This window comes from Festucalex cinctus, chromosome 2, assembly GCF_051991245.1.
Source record: "Festucalex cinctus isolate MCC-2025b chromosome 2, RoL_Fcin_1.0, whole genome shotgun sequence".
Taxonomy (NCBI): domain Eukaryota; kingdom Metazoa; phylum Chordata; class Actinopteri; order Syngnathiformes; family Syngnathidae; genus Festucalex; species Festucalex cinctus.
Genome location: NC_135412.1, coordinates 14,189,331 through 14,206,648, shown reverse-complemented (window position 1 = coordinate 14,206,648; position 17,318 = coordinate 14,189,331). Strand labels below are relative to the sequence as shown.

Here is a 17,318-nt window from a genome sequence, read left to right as displayed (position 1 = left end):
TAGTTCCCATCTTTTTCTCGCGCGCACACGCACACAGCAGACTGCTCTGGAGAATCGCTCAGCTCATGAACGCCTACGCCCGCTGCTGTTCAGTGGCAGCCCTGTTCTGCGCGGCCACCCCTCCCCTCCATGTCCTCCTCCCTGTCCTCCTCCAGCTCAAGTCACCGATGATGATGATGATGATGATGATGATGGGTTGCCGTGGCAATGGTTAGAAGTGGGCGGCTCCACGGTCCTGATGGTGGGCGGTAGCCAGCCACTAAGCTACGTGGGAGGGATCTGCAGAGCGCACCCATCACCCTCACTTTGAAAGCTTTACAGAATGTGTGGGTGTAGAAAAGATGTGATTCCATGTGGAGGGAATTTTTGCACAATAATGAACTTTGGGAGGTGAGAAAAGTGGCAGCTTTCTTGACAATTTTCGCATCAAGCATTATTCAGGCGCTAAAATTAGCAACACTACTGTCAGATATTAATTAATTAGTATCCATACACGGATTATTGGCAGAGATTTGTAACCTGCTAGGAAAGCATTCATGTTAATATAAGAGAGAATAGTATAACGGGCAGTTAAACCAAGTGTAGCAAATTTTGTGCGAAAGCAAAATTTGATGATTCATGTATCCAGAAATATCGTTGCTGTGGGAATGCACGTTTGGCAGAAGCTATTTATATGACCACTTAAAATATAGCCCAAAATGTCTAAACGGTGTCTTACCAGCAGGTGGTGCTGTTGTACACAATGCTGGATTTGTGTCCGTCTGATCAGGATCACATGCACATGTTGTGCACTACACGTGGCACGGCACTACCTGAATCGCATCTCAAATTCGGTACATATGCCTAACAATTGTATTAAAAGCAATCGTTTTAATTAGAATAATAAATAATTACATCCCAAATATTCAGCTTTTCATTAATTCATCCGAGTAAATTAAAGGAAATGCTCAGATGATTGACGGCTAAATTGACCAATCGTATTGCGAATACAGCATTTTCCAAGAACCAATCAAAATCCGTGTTTATTCTAATTAGGTTGAAGAGAACTGGTTGTCCATTCGCCTGGAGCCCGTTACTCGTTTACTCCATTACTTATCGGTGTTATTCCTGGGAACGCACTTCACTCCTCGGGATCATTCATTTGTTTGCTCTTTACGCTTTGTGGACGAGATTGAAATGTTCCATTTACGGCCAACGTCACTGCTCAAGGAGATATTTCAGAGGCAGCTGAAGCGACATTTGGCAGGCGGAGCCCACGCTCCAGCTGCAGCCGGCTACTGGAGCCGCTCTCCGGCCACGGCGACACAGCAGCACGCCGCCAGAGGCTTTTGTTCCAAAGCAGACGGACACGATGAGGCCACCACAGATTCTTCAACAGACAAGTGAGTGAAGCGATGCGCGTCTGATGCTAGCCAGGTACGCACAACTTCACTGGGGGGAAGGCATGATTTTATGTAATTTCATGTGAAATATGAATTTATGATTGTAGTAACGTGTCTATGGGGAAAGTGTGTTAGTTAGCTCACAATTCTTATAGTTACTGTACAGCTACTGTATTAGCAAGGCCTCTCGAAACGTTTAGAGGTAGTTGTTAGCTACATGTAGCTTCAGACTGCTGGAGAAGTGATGGAAAGTAACCAAGCACAAATAGTTACTGTGCTGAAGTAGAATTTTCAGGTATCTTGAGTAAAAATGAAAGAAAATGTTATTAATCCGTTTCAGCTCCCCCTACCCCCCATTAAATAAATAAAATAAAAAATAATTTTTGTACTGCGTTTTAAGAAAAAAAAACACTTTTATTTTTTATTTGTTATTTTTTATTTTTTACTTTGCATATATAATAAATGGAATGTCAATTCAACATTTCTATGCCTATTTTCTATTTTTTTTTTTTTTTTCGATTCAACTGGACATTGTGCTGCAGGTATGTTGTAATATCAGTGTTCTGGTTTGTGATCAACATAGGAGACCACAAACAATAATCACATGTGGTACATTATGTGTAAGACGCCTTCACATTAGATTCACAATAACTTTGACACCAGAGGCATAACGGTAAAGCTAGAATTTATTTGCCAGTCTCCCTTTCAAGCTGTCAAGTCACTGAAGTTGCTTGCAGGCATTTTAAACTTCACATTACTGCTTCTATTATCTCTTTCATACTACTGTTCTGTAGTACGTACCTTCATTCATAAATGGAAAAAATAGGCAGTTTGAGACAATGACCCACATCAACTTTGCCTGTTCCTAAAAAAAAAACAAGGCAAGCATTTTCTTCCCAAAAAGTGAATTTAATAATATATTTGCAAACCACTGAAAAAATATTTACTTACATTTAGAATATTTTTACTTGTAGGAAAATACAGAAAACTCCTGATACTGAAACCCTGAACCTTTGGTTTAGTTACTGATTTTCACATACTACTGGCAGTATTTGTACCACATTGTTAGAATCACTGATCTTGCCAATGTGGCGTTAACAATGGCTGTTGGATTTCCTCACCTCCGTAATTTTTCCACAAAGCAAAATCTGCTTGCTGGCGCACTGCCCAGCCCTTCAGGTCTTCAGTCATGACATTCAGCAGCGGATGAGTCACTCCCAGATTGATTTCTCAGTTGCTGCCAGGCGGATGTCTCCCACTGAAGGCCCGTTTGTCATGAGCGCACCACCACCAACCAGTGCAGTTTCCCTCACTTGGATTTAGAGCAGCTGAGCTGTAAAAGTGCTAATGAGTCTTGACTGTCCAGATGTTGCAGATGTTCCACCTTTAACCTTAACACAAGCCTCATTAGGGAAATAAGGTTGCTTGATGTGATGTCGGACAGAAACAAAAATACATTTAGGCATTAAGTGATGTAAGATGAATGAATTCTGTCAATATACAGGATTGTGCAAAAGTCTTTGATAGGCATGATTAGATTTGCTGTTTTAATAATTTTGCAGTGACTTTTTGTAGCATGAATGTCACCCGGGGAATGCATTGCATGGCTTAACTGTAAACAACGAAAAAAATAAAAAAAAATGTAGTGTTGTGTTGATGTCCGTTTGCCCATCTGTTTGTTAGCAGGTTCCTTTCTAGTTTGTGGAGGATGACTAATAGATGGATGCTGCTGCTATAAAGTTCCACAGAAGTATCAAACGCGATTTTTTTGCTCTTTTATTTTCCGTCACAGTATCTTATGACAGCTGTGAAAAAGATACTTAAATAAGAGCAAGAACAAAGTATTTTATGTTACATAAATATCTGTAAATGGCAGCTGTTGTATTGTTCATGGTCACAAATTCATTAATGTTTTCTGCACATTCTCTTCCTTATGTTGATCTGCTTGCTTTGCTTTGTAAGTATCTTTCTACTTTAATTTGACTTTTGGTGTGTTTTCCATCAGTAGAAGTAGCCCCCTCCAACCACCCCATCTCTTCCTTACTTTTAGAAGCTGCTTGTCTCCTTTACCTTGACCACCTCATCCACCCTTCCCAACCACTCCTTCTTTTCTCTCGTCCTCTGTATTCGTTTGTCATTATTTTCTACACCCCGGAAGGAAAAATGTCTGAAAGTGTCCAGCTTTTGCTTCTCCCGGCACACTGATTTGACTCCCATGATGCACTCCAGCAGCCTTTGGGCAGACAGCTTTGTGCAAATCCCAATCAGATGTCGATTTGAATCATAGCTGAGCGTCCTCCTGACCTAACTAACTCGCTTTGCTGCTGCGACTACCAGCCAGGTCCGGATCTTCTGTGGGGACATTTCTCAAATCACTATTTTGTGTCACTTTGATTTGACCTTCAAACATCACGCCCCAATAGCAACTGCTGCACTGATGCAGACTCTGCTTGAGATTGATTGGAAAACTGTGCAAACAACACGATGAGAATCGCTGACACTCCCTGGCTGGTAGTCAAGCAATAACATTTTGGTGCACATGATCTAACTCAACTTGTGATATATTTCTCAGTGGGTTTGTGAGGTTCCCCATCTCAGCCGTCCGTCTGTGTGTCTCATGCAGGAGAAGGAAGGCAGGCATTCTGCCCAGCCTGGAGGACTTGCTCTTCTACACCATCGCCGAAGGCCAAGAGAAAATCCCAGCACACAAATTCACAACAGTGAGTCCTAACAAGGGTTGCAAAATTCTGTTGGAAAATTTCAATGGGATTTTAAAGCCAGGAATTTACAACGTTGAATGTTGGCTATTAATAGTTGAGTGAAATATAATCCTGCATTAATCCTGATGAAAACAAGCAGATTCCATGCAAGTGCAGTTGACGAGCCCCTACCTGAAAGGCTTTCGTGAAAATGTAGAGGCTTGGCCTGAAAAGGTTGACGCTCATTTCATATTTTGAATGGCATTCTTTTGGTAATTTGAATGAGAGCGGGCGCAGTTTTGTAAATTTTCTTATGTGTTGGGTTAGGGGGTTGTGTAATATTTAACCCAACATTCATGCATTTGTTCTTCAATGAAAGAATGAATTGTTCAATAAAATATTTAAAACTTGATTGTTCTATTTAAAATAAATATGTTGAAATTACATGCTTTTTATTTATGTAATTTTGCATGGATGTCCGTTTATGACTAGGGATGTAACGATATCCAAATGTGATGATATGATGTTATCACGATATGAAGCTCACGATACGATAATTATCACAATATTGTGGGGAGGTTGGCAAGATTTAAAAAAGGATCACAATATTGTAAAAAACTATTGTTTTATTATTAGTATGTTATTATTATGTTATGTTGTTAATTGACACACACATTGAGTTCTTCCACATATTGACTCGATTCACAAGCATATTACCCCCTTCATCCCCCTTCATCTGTAGCGTGGATTTCAAATAGAGAATGGCCAAAACATGCCAAATGAAAATTCAACTGCACTAAAAAACTAGCCACGAGAGGGTGCTAGAACTGCACAAATGGAATTCAACCTGACTTTTTGAACAGATGTGTTGCATTTAATATCGTGAACATGACGACGACAATATTGTGGCAGTTTTAATATCCCGATATCGCGCTTATTGTTACATCCTTATTTATGACAATGGAAAATGTTTATATTTATGCTTGATATTACATTTCCAAAATTCCCCATCTTAAGTCACTTCCCATTGAAATTTGCTGGAAATTTTCTTTCCCTTTGCAATGCAACTCTTGACCAAGAAAAGTCCTTTACTTTTTTTTTTTTTTTTTTTTTTTTAAACTTAGTCATGATTATTCATCCAAACATCATCCACAGGCTCTCAAAGCCACAGGGCTTCGCACAGGAGACCCCCGGCTAAAAGAATGTATGGAGATGCTGAAGGTGACCATGAAAACAACCTCAGATGGAGCCCTGGATCGACACCTCTTCAAGAAGTATGTTTTTAAATAACCATGACTGACTTGTATATTGAAGAAAGACAATTGGAGCTTAAGTCCTTATCCATTGTCACTAATGTGATTGTTGATTGCTTCTTACTGGACTGAAGGTAGCACGCAAGCTGAGAGCAGGTGTGGGGGGAAAAAATACTCATTACTCATTCAGGGCAGAGTAATCTGGCAAAGTGGTTTCAAGCATAGATCATGCAAATGATCCAGCGGTCCACTCAGCGAAATGTTTAACTTTCCAGCAAATCAGGTTCGGCATAAAGCATGACGACGACGCCCGACAGACGATGTTGGCTTGCTGAGCCGCAGAGCATGATGACGGCTCATGGCTGTGATCCACTGTGTTGTCTTCCGTCCGGGGCTTATTTATAGAGCTTAGCCTCATGCAGGACGCACGTGCGCAGCCGGTGGAGTGCTGCATGTTTTCCCCACAGGGATCCCACGCTACCGGGATTATACTGAGCGATGCCAGAGAGACACAAATCCCAGCTAGCCGAGACGCTTCCACATCACTGCCTTGTTTTGTTTTTAATGGCAGAATCAACTTGGAACTGAGAAAGAATTTGACTTATTTGACAATATGGTGGGAGAGACGCGCACTTTGTCAAGTGAATTTTGGTGGCTTGGTTATGAAGTACAGAAGATATTGTGTGCTTTTTATTTTTATTTTTTTTAAGGGGTACTTCACTTATTTAGCACATTATATAGCAATAAAAAGTTAATATTTTGTCTGTAATTAATTTGACACTTTCATTATTTTTCACGTACAATTGGTACCTTTTACAACACATTTTGCAACTTGCTGTCGAGTGAAAATGACATCACAAGGGCTCAGGTAACCAATCACAGCTCACCTGTTTTCTAGGTTTGGTCATGTGACATTCACAAGCTGAGCTGTGATTGGTTACCTGAGCCCTTGTGATGTCATTTTCAGTCGACAGCAAGTTGCAAAATGTGTTTTTAAAGGTACTAATTGAACATGAAAAATAATTAAAATATAAAATTTATTATAGGCAAAATATTAATGTTTAACTAAATGGCTAAATAAGTAAAGTTTCCCTTTAAGAGTTGGGGCTCAACAATTAGATCTTAACTCTTCCCTTAGTCATAAAATGAAAGCATTACTTTGCATTGGCTTAGTGAGGTGGTAAGGTTATTTTAGTTAACAAAAATTAATGGAAAAAAACTAAAATTAATTAATTAACTAATGGAGAAAAAAAATCATAAAATAATTTAACAAAAACTAATGAAAAAAACTAAAATTAAAATTCAAAAAACAATTTAACAAAATAAAATAAAGATTAAAATGCTAGGTAAGAAATGTTTTACTTCTTTCACTTGACCATGGTGTTTATCAAATATTGCGCACAAGTAATACACAAAGAAAAAAAAACGGAAACTAATACTGAAACTAACTAAAACTAAACTAAAACTAAGCATTTTTTTTTAACTAAAACTAATATTAAAAAAAACAAACAGGCCACCCTGAAAATTAATTAAAACTAACTACATTTAAAAAACAAAACTCAAAATGGAATAAAAACACAACTAAAATGAAAAATCCAAATAATAATATAATAACCCTGGTAGGGGGCGGGGTTAGCAATGGCTCATTTGCATGGAATAGGACCACCCCCTCACTACAAACAGTCCACAAGTGTACAGTGGGTTATAATTCTTGATTGTTGACCGTAATGAAACCATCATCTGTCACATTTATGAAAAAAAAGCACAATGTGTTTACTTTTAATACAGTATGTTTTGTTTTTTTATGTGCAGATGTGTGCAGAGCAACATTGTGCTGCTGACACAAGCCTTTCGGAAGAAATTTGTCATCCCGGACTTCCAACCGTTTTGCCGCCACATGAACGAGCTGTACGACAATGCAAAGAACATGTCTGGAGGGCAGGTGAGCGGAAGTACAGAGTGGGAATCATTTGAATATGTTTTAAAGACATTTCCCTGCAGGTGGCTGACTACATCCCCCAGCTTGCTCGCTTCAGCCCAGACTTGTGGGCCGTCGCCCTGTGCACTGTCGACGGTCAAAGGTACAATTTTATTTACAGTGAACCCTGGATTAATGATTGGGAAAATGAATATCCCAGACCCACCAGTGATAGGAAATAGACGATAAAGACGAGCTCATACTTTTTTCCTCTAACTCTTAATTACGCTGCACTTCTTCCAGTATAGCTCAGTGCTGCCTCCCATGTTGTGGCACAAAGTGGTACGACACTGAAAGCAAACTAACTGCTCATGACTGCGTGCTACAATTTCTATGCGTCATTGTTGCAGGCACACGGTCGGTGACACCAAGGTGCCCTTTTGCCTGCAGTCTTGCGTAAAGCCGCTGAAATACGCCGTCGCCGTTCACGACCACGGCACCGAGTATGTGCACCGATTCATCGGCAAAGAGCCCAGCGGCCTGCGCTTCAACAAGCTCTTCTTGAACGACGACGGTGAGCAAGCATGCGAGCAACGCCTCTCTGACTTTCATGGCCGCCCGAAAGAGGAGCTGTTTCTGGAGGTGGGATGAATTATTGATGAGGGGTTGCAACGGGGGCAGCGCGGTGGAGCATGTTAGCTTCAATGGAGACTCTAAATAGTCCGTAGGTGTGAATGTATGTGAGTGTGCATGGTTGTTCGTCTTTATGTGCCCCGCGATTGGCTGGAAAACATTTCGGGGAGCAGCTCGCCTCTCGCCAAAAGTCAGTCGGGATAGGCTTGAACTCAGGCGCGGAGCAAATGAGGATAAGCGCTATAGAAAATGGATGAGTGGGTGTGGTCAGACAAGATTACATTTCAGGAAAGGTTCTGGTAAATTTCCATGAGGAATTTTCAAAATAAAAAGAATACTTGGCCCAGTCTGAGAATGATCTCAGATATAATATAACAGTGATCGGAAGTGGGATACCTGAGCCTAAATTATTATTTTGCGCATTAACCTTCTCACGTGCACGTGAATTTGTACTGTGGTAAAACATGCATTAACAAAACAAAAAAAGAAAATAATAAGAACAAATATACATTGAATTCCAACAGATTAGGAAGTAGAATTTACATAGAACTAGAAAGAACAAAGCCAATCTATTTTATTGTATAATTGATATTTTTTTCCATCAACGATAAAACATGAATGTTTAGTCAAATATTACTCCCCAACTCAACCTATTAACTCTTTTACTGCCACATTATTAAAAAACAAAAACAAACGTTAATCTGAAAAAGGCTTTGATCACCCACATCATCATTGAAAACGTTCGATTTTATCTGATTCCGTCAGCCAATTGAAAAGAGATACAATGCTGCCATCTGCTGGCTATATTTAGTGAGTGTTATTGATTCCACAACCCACTGACCAGGCAGCGCTGCACTTAGACATTGCACTGCCCATTGATTTAAAAAAAAAAAAAAAAAAAAGTTAGTAGACATAGTTGACGCCATTTAACGTTTATGGCGACATATAATCATGATTTTACTAATCGTTATTAAACGTTTTTGGCGGTCAAAGAAAGTCCCCTTCCACATGCAAATAAAAATGCATCTTCCTTCAAGCTTTTCAAGACTAGCCACCACATTTTTGCTAAACCCTTTTAGGTAATGGGCTCTCCATAATCAACTGTACTTGTGTGAAAATTCTCAGAATTTTGCCACCTAGGTGAGATTTCACTTGAGTACCAGTCACTTAAATAAAAACAACACTTGTGGGTTATGTGTCGCAACCAACCAGTCATTGGTCAACTTCCGTTTTTCTATATTGAGCTTGAGCTGATTTGTTTTGAAATCTGCAAATTTAATGTCACTTCTGTAAGAGATGTGATTTATCTGATGCGATCTGGAACTGTGTGTCGCAGACAAACCACACAACCCCATGGTGAACGCCGGCGCCATCGTTTGTACTTCACTCATCAAGGTAACGTACTAGACAACAAAAAGTCAACTAGTCTATCTTTATTAACCCAATGTTGATTTAAATTGAGTTAGTTTGGTAAGTTTTCAGAAGCGTGAGATTAGTGCACTCGGGCAGATTAAGGTTGTATAATCATGCTGAAAGGGGATTTGGTGGAATGCAGCATAACCCGGACGCTATGTTATGCCTGCGCACACTCACATTCTCACAAAACATCAGGTCACCTTCAATTACACACTCAAGAGTGCCCCCTGCTGTACAATATAAAAGTGACTTATGGCTTTAACGTGAGATACTGTTGAGGCTTGTATTACGTAGGAGTAGGACTGACTAAAAAATTGTGAATATGTTACAGCAAGGAGCCAGCAATGCTGAGAAGTTTGACTATGTGAGTATCATCACCCACAGCTGGCATATAACGATTACTAGCACTTTTTTTTTTTTTTTTTTTAAAGAAGTTAACGCTTGCATGTGCAACAAATGGAACGATAAGTAAGTGGTACCTTGACTCCCCCACTTAAGTGGTGGCATATCTGAACCTCACACCTCTGTTCCTCAAATTTTGGCTTAATAAAATAAAAAAAAATTAGCAATTTTTTTTTCAAGTCAAGTTACCACTTACTCTCCTTCCACACCCTGATGACTTTTGAGTGATAACGACAGGTCATGAACTTCATGAACAAACTGGCGGGAAACGAATATGTCGGCTTCAGCAACGCCACGTGAGTTCAACATGCCAATATTGAACTGCGCTTAAGTTGAAGTTCATCAATGTTGTCTGTGTCCCAGGTTCCAGTCTGAGCGCGAGTCCGGAGACAGAAACTTTGCCATCGGCTACTACCTGAAGGAAAAGAAGGTCAGATCAAACTCCTCGATAAGAAACAATAAATGCACACGCTTTGTTTATGTTTGTGGGTCATGATGTGAGGCGGGCTGGATCTGGTCCCCAGGCCTAGTTTTTGACTCGCATGATGTAAGGTGACGTGAAATTCATCCTAAATAAATTTTTAATGTGACGACTGTCCACTTGTGGCTCATCTTTTTTCCTCCCTCCAACCCCAGAGATGTGCTATGTCGCACGTTAACTTTTTTTTTTTTTTTGTCTTGCAGTGTTTTCCCGAAGGAACAGACATGACATCCATCTTGGACTTCTACTTCCAGGTAAAAGATGAGCAGCTAACCCGCCCACCCACTCCCGAGCAACGACTTGCAGACGTGCTGACAATGCGATTGTTTTTTATTTTTTTGCTGCCAGTTGTGCTCCATTGAGGTGACCTGTGAGAGTGCCAGCGTCATGGCAGCAACCCTCGCCAACGGTGGCTTCTGTCCCATCACAGGAGAGCGTGTGCTGAGCCCCGAGGCCGTGCGCAACACTCTCAGCCTGATGCACTCGTGCGGAATGTACGATTTCTCTGGACAGTTCGCTTTCCATGTAAGTCGCGGTCTCCCGCTGGGGCGGGGGTGTCAAGTTCATTTTCATCACTGGCCAGTGGCCACTGTTATGCTCTATCTCGGGGTGTCTTAGGGCAGGGGTCTGCAACCTGCGGCTCTGGGGCCACATGTGGTCCTTGAGTACCTCTCCTGTGGCTCCCTATGGATCTAGATAAAAATTTGTTTAATAATAATAATTATTATTATTATTATTATTATATATATATATATATATATATATATATATATATATATATATATATATATATATATATATATATATATATATATGTATGTGTGTATGTATAAACGAATTAATAATTTTGATAACAAAGATTAATAATTAAAATGCTCCAGCACCCCCGCGAGTAAGCGGTTAAGAAAATGGATGGATGGATGAATGATTTAATAAAAAAATAAAAATAAAAAAAGCCAGAGTCCAAATTTTTAAGTTGTCAGAAAAAGAGAGACGAGAGGTAGATGAAAAAGCTTTAAAAAATAATTTAAAAATTACCGTAAAATGACCATGAAATTGCCAAAAATGTCAGATAATTGAATAAAAAACACCAGAAAAGATAATGTAACCATAAAATGTACAAAAGTAACCATAAAATGTACAAAAACAAAGGAAGCAGAAAATTACCATAAAATGCATTTGAAAATGTCAAAATTAATGATTTAGATAAAAAAAAGAATTTAATATTTAAAAAAATGTCAAAAGTCCAAATTTTTAAGTAGTCAGAATAAAAGTGAAATGAGAGGTAGATGAAAAAGCTTTAAAAATTACCTAAAATGTTACCATAAAATGCCCAAAAAGGAAACAGAAAAGCAAAAAATGACCATAAAATGTCCATGAAATTGCCAAAAATGTCAGATAATTGAATAAAAAATCCAGAAAAGATAATGTAACCATAAAATGTCCAAAAACAAAAGTAGACAGCAGAAAATGACCATAAAATGCATTTGAAATTGTCAAAATTAATGTTTTACATCAAAAATAATAAATATTCAAAAAATGTCGAGTCCAAATTTTTAAGTTGTCAGAAAAAGAGATGAGATTTAGATGAAAAAGCTTTAAAATGTACCTACAAATGTACCATAAAATGCCCAAAAAGGAAGCAGAAAAGCAGAAAATTACCATAAAATGGCCATAAAATTGCCAAAAATGTCAGATAATTGAATACAAAAACCAAAAAAAACACAGAAAAGATAATGTAACCATTAAATGTACAAAACGTAACCATAAAATGTACAAAAACAAAAGAAGAAATCTCGAACATTGCCATAAAATTGGTCGCAAAAATTGCAGGGAAAAAAAATTGCCAAAAAGGAAGAAAGGAGATAAAGTTACCCTGAGAAGTTTGACAGAAAGGAAAAGTCTAAAAATGTATGATAATTTACAAAAACAAAAATCCATAAATGGAAGACAAAAGCTAGAAGCAAATTAACGCCTATGTATTGGATGCTGCTGCCATATTTTTGTGTTGTGCTGCAGCTGTAATTGTACATTAGACACGGTTTCCTTCATCACAATGTTCAAATGTTTTTTTTTTAAATGGCTCTCCTTCACATGAAACTTCCATGGCAAATACTGTACAACAAAGCAAAACATGTTCATCCACCAATCATCAATCCCGGCCTTAAGTTTGACACCCGCCCCTTGAGAAAACACTTGAAAAGTGTTTGCTACATTATGTTGTACATCTCACATGTTGTCCAAATGGTTTCAGGTGGGTCTCCCGGCTAAATCTGGTGTCTCTGGCGGGATCCTGCTTGTCGTTCCAAATGTCATGGGCATCATGTGTTGGTCTCCTCCTCTCGACAAGCTGGGCAACAGTGTGCGAGGAATCCAGTTCTGCACGGTACATTTGAAACTTGGATTACTAAACATGTCCTCTTGACAGCAGAGAGACAGACGGAGAGATTTAAAGTTTATTTTGAACTCAACTTTATTCGGCATTTCTTCCAAATGCCAAATAAAGTTCACTTAATATGGGCAAGCTTGTGCCATGCCACCTTTTTCTGTCGTCCTACAACCAAGCGCGAAGCCTCAATGTGGTGTCGTCTTGTCGCAGGACCTGGTTTCCCTCTTCAACTTTCACAACTATGATAACCTGAGACACTTTGCAAAGAAACTGGATCCTCGCAGGGAGGGAGGAGATCAGAGGGTGAGTGATGACATCCAAACATCCATTTTTATTTGATGTTGTCGGATACTCAGTTTGCCACTTTGGCTTCTTTCAGGTGAAGTCTGTGATCAATCTGTTATTTGCTGCCTATACCGGAGATGTGTCGGCCTTGAGGAGGTACAGCTTCATATCAGAAATGGACAGACAAATGACAGCTGGATTGTAATGGGGTCCTCCATATTGCGTCCCTCTCAGGCTGTGTTTTGTCTCTGCAGGTTTGCGTTGTCCTCCATGGACATGGAGCAGAGAGACTACGACTCCAGGACGGCTCTGCATGTGGCTGCAGCTGAAGGTGAAGCTCTGACAACATTTGGCTCACATCGTAGACCTTTAATACTATCGGTTATCTTAAAGTATGTGTTTGTGTTTCAGGACATACTGAGGTGGTTCGCTTTTTACTTGAGGCCTGTAAGGTCAACTCAGTCCCTAGAGACAGGTAACTACTGGAGCAGTGATTCGCAAACTTTGGTTCTTTGCTATTTTTTATTTATTTATTTTTAGGTAGGACTCGTAACAAAGTTTGGACTTCCAACAGATTTTTTTTTTTTTTTTTTTTGTTTTTTTTGTTTTTTTTTTGTTTTTTAAGGGAGTACTTGTAACAGGTTTGGATTTTCAACAAAGTACCCGGATATTTTTCTCTTTTTTTTTAAGTCATACTTTGTAACAAGTTTTGGATTTTCAACAGATTTTTTTTCGGTAGAATTTTCAACAAAGTGCACATATTTTATGTATTTATTTGTTAAATTAAGGTAGTACTTCGTAAAAAAGTTTTGGATTTTCAATAAAGTGCCCAGATTTTTTTGTATTTATTTATTTTATTTTTTAGGCGGTACTTTGTAACAAGTTTTGGATTTTCAAAAGATTTTTTTTTTTTTTTAGGTAGTACTCGTAACAAGTTTTGAATTTTCAGCAAAATGCTCATTTATTTATTTATTAAATTAAGGTAGTACTCATAAGTTTTGGATTTACAAAAGAATTTTTTTTTTAGGTAGTACTTTGTAACAAGTTTTGAATTTTCAACAAAATGCTCATATATATATATATATATATATATATATATACACACACACACATACATATATTTATTTATTTATTTATTAAATTAAGGTAGTACTCATAAATTTTGGATTTACAACAGATTTTATTTTTTTAGGTAGTACTCGTAACAATTTTTATTTTCAGCAAAGGGTCCAGATTTTTTTTTTTTTTTTTTAAAGGTAGTACTCATAACAAGTTTTGTATTTTCAGCAAAGATCCCAGACAGTGAAAGTGGAAATGCAATGAATAGCCAATCACTTGTTGTGTTGCAGGTGGGGCAATACACCAATGGATGAAGCGGTTCACTTCGGCCACCATGACGTGGTCACCATCCTGCGTGATTACCACAATCTGTACAGTCCTCCGGAGAGCCCCGCCACAAAGGAGAATGCAGAGAAGAACCTGGATAGTATGCTGTAATATATCTGGAGTGAACACGATATATACTTAGTTACATTGTTCTGATGACCGCAAATGTTCGCATCTAAGAAAAATCTCTTAAATCATGTTGTTAGCTGGTGTGGTAGTACTTTCTATGTATGTTTTAGGTGGAGGTTTTACTGTAAGATTCCATCAGCTTTACTTTTGTAGTCTCTTGCAGGATGTTACCAGCCAAAATCTGAATGCTGGCTTCATTTAGTGGCAGCTGGTACACTATTTTGTTTTAGACAGAGGTCGTAGAAAAAACCTCTTTGTTAACATCGCCACGTGGTGGAATGTATTGTCTCCCAACATTTAGTGTGTTTGTGTCGGTATTTGTGTATTTAAGAGTGAAACTTATTGTGTGGTTGTGGGTGTGTGTATAAATAGGTCAATTGTGGCTCACCATGTAAGCACTGTGGTGGATTCAGCCTTGACCAATAAGTCATTCCAAATATTAAGACTAAAATTGTTTTTGCTGTTTATATTCCCGTAATGTACTTATTTGCTATTTATTCTGGGGGAAAACCGTGGTGTAAAGATAATGAGCCAAATTTCAAGAATTTGTTGTACCAGTAGGGTACAATTAATAAGAGTATAGTTTTTGACCCAGTCGCTTAAAATGCAAGGTGTTGGATATTTATTTATTTATCGTTGTGTCACAGTTTTACATATTTGTAGCACATGTTAAGTATCACGTTTGAGAAACTTGCTCCTGTAAACAACTCAGGAAGGTGTTGGCCAAATTTGAAAAGCTCAATAGAAAACTTTTTGAAAATGGTCACATGTTTTGGATGTTTAAAAACAAGACGGAAACAATGTAGAAGCACAATAACTGCAATATTATGGAGACCATAAGGTCACGTGGACTTGAACTGATACCCACCTGTGTTAGTTGTTGCTGCTGTGACTGGATGTACTGATTTCCAAAAATGTTCTCACACATTAAATTATTATACTTAAACACTTTGGCAGCTCTCTGCTTTCAGCGTCCCTTCCTGTCTTGAGAGCGGGGAAAGTTCATGTATAATTTTGGGCCTAACTCGGCAACTGTTAAGATTAGGGGGGTGGTCATGAAGAGAAAATCCTCGGTAAACAAATGTCCACGCCTTTGTCCACTTTGGAGAGATGTTCCCATTTAATAAGCAAGTTTGCACCCAAAATGGAAACTTAAGTGATTTAAACAAGAACTTAAAATTGTGATCCTTATGTTGATTGGGATTCTGTCTGTATTATTTATTGTAGCAGTCCGTCAAAACAAACATTCCCACCCGGAACTCTCCGTCGTCCTAAAGTTCCGTGGGTGAATTATGCACCCCGCAGCTTATACAATTGTAAAGTTATATACTAATCGCTGTTCTCAATTAGCTCTCTCGCGTTAGGTAAACACTTCCAAACAACTTGATTAGTGCGCGTCTGTCAGCTGGATGCAGTGATACGAACAGAAAATAGACCCTACTGCAATATACATAACCGTGTCATTCCAGTGAAAATAATGGCTGCTGTAGATACAAGGTTAATTCTCAGGCCTTCCATGGACCTAAGGACAGGATTGCCACACTCCTTTATGGTGATTGAAACATGTCCATTGTATTTTGATCATGAATCCACTGCTGGTGATCTTCTTGTCAGTAATGGATGCACCACATGTGTGACAAATGGCAAACAGTTCCATAAGTTTAGACTCCTTGACAATCCACTTCCTCTCAGACCAGTCACCTTTATTTTCTGCGCCTGCAACGCTCACATCAGATGTTCTCGTGGATGTGCATTCACTGCTCAGTGGAAGAAATGTGCTCTCATCTCTTTCACAAGGTACCTTTATGGATATGCTTGTATCCAGTGTCTCAGATTTAACTGCTGAGCTTGGCTTTCCTAACTGTGAATGAAGACGAAGAATACAGTGAAGTCCAATTCAAAGTAAAGTGGTACTGCCAAGTTGTGGCAACATTTATGTGGATCCAATGAGTCTAATCATATTTATTTTTTTTAATTTGTGAAATTACCTTTATATTATGACAAATTGCATGCACAATAAGGTGGAAACTTGTTCTTGCCTGTGACCGTGTCCATGTCGGAGGTAGGGCCAAGTATGTACCAGATGTTGATGGCTTTGTTCGAGAAACCATTTCCGCTGGGCTGGTGAGAACAATCCTCAAGTACTCATGGTCAGATCTGGAATTCAGAGGGGTTGCCTGAGGGAGTCCAGAAATATCTTGGTCAATTTCTTCAGCTTTTATTTCTATACTGGGCTCAGACTGTGCTGCCATTGCATATCTGAGTGCATATCTAAGAAAAATAAATACATAAAAACTGCATTGTAGATTAGAAGATGGAATATAAACAGATTCATGTTTTAAAAACTGTTATATAAAATTGTACATTTTACTTTATACTAACTCTGTGACATATTCTGCACAATTCTTCCACAATTTTTATAGCACAACTCACATAAATCCACATCCACAGTCTTTCTGACAAATCAGAATATTGTTTTCTTTCAGAATACTGTGTTATGACTGATTTCCAAATGACACTGGCCACTATGAACTATACTGTCTGGAGGCATGGACTACTCATAGAAACATTGGATCATCCACACATCCATTTTATTTTGCTGCCAACAATAAAAATCTACAAACAAAAGGTTATGTTTTGTAGAAGCTCCATTGGTTTTATGACATTGAGTGATTTGCAAAACACAACGATGGCCCGTTCTCTTGTCAACATGGCGATACACCTTTGTTCTTACCTGGGATGCAGGGACAGCAGCACTCTTCAAAACATGTTTCTTTCTCCGCCCTGGAATTGAGGCAACATAATCTTCGTCTCTGAAGTGCGCACCACACACACGAAGCTTTTTCATTTCCGAGAGTTTCGTGTTCGCATTGCGGCCGATTGCAAGAAGCCAAAGAGTCCTCGAGGCAATGTCAGTGGTCGGAAAGCGGTGCAAAGTGTACGGA

The 17,318-nt window shown here is 38.8% G+C and overlaps 1 protein-coding gene across 5 annotated transcripts; it reads left to right on the top strand.

Moving 5' to 3' along the window:
• The first annotated feature begins 1,027 nt into the window (after positions 1-1,027).
• glsa (glutaminase a) lies at positions 1,028-15,319 on the top strand. 5 transcript variants are annotated; one of them, XM_077513047.1, is made up of 18 exons: positions 1,028-1,382; positions 4,012-4,102; positions 5,237-5,355; positions 7,147-7,276; positions 7,336-7,415; positions 7,663-7,826; positions 9,222-9,280; positions 9,633-9,665; positions 9,941-9,999; positions 10,067-10,133; positions 10,388-10,438; positions 10,533-10,709; positions 12,439-12,570; positions 12,784-12,876; positions 12,953-13,014; positions 13,113-13,189; positions 13,270-13,333; positions 14,208-15,319. In XM_077513047.1, exons 1-18 carry the CDS (start codon positions 1,177-1,179, stop codon positions 14,353-14,355), a joined length of 1,812 nt encoding a protein of 603 aa, XP_077369173.1. In that variant the 5' UTR covers positions 1,028-1,176; the 3' UTR covers positions 14,356-15,319. The 5 variants fall into 5 exon arrangements, with proteins under 5 accessions (XP_077369173.1, XP_077369172.1, XP_077369175.1 ...); XM_077513046.1 differs by having other exon boundaries at positions 4,006-4,102; XM_077513049.1 differs by having other exon boundaries at positions 1,310-1,416.
• The last annotated feature ends 1,999 nt before the right edge of the window (positions 15,320-17,318 follow it).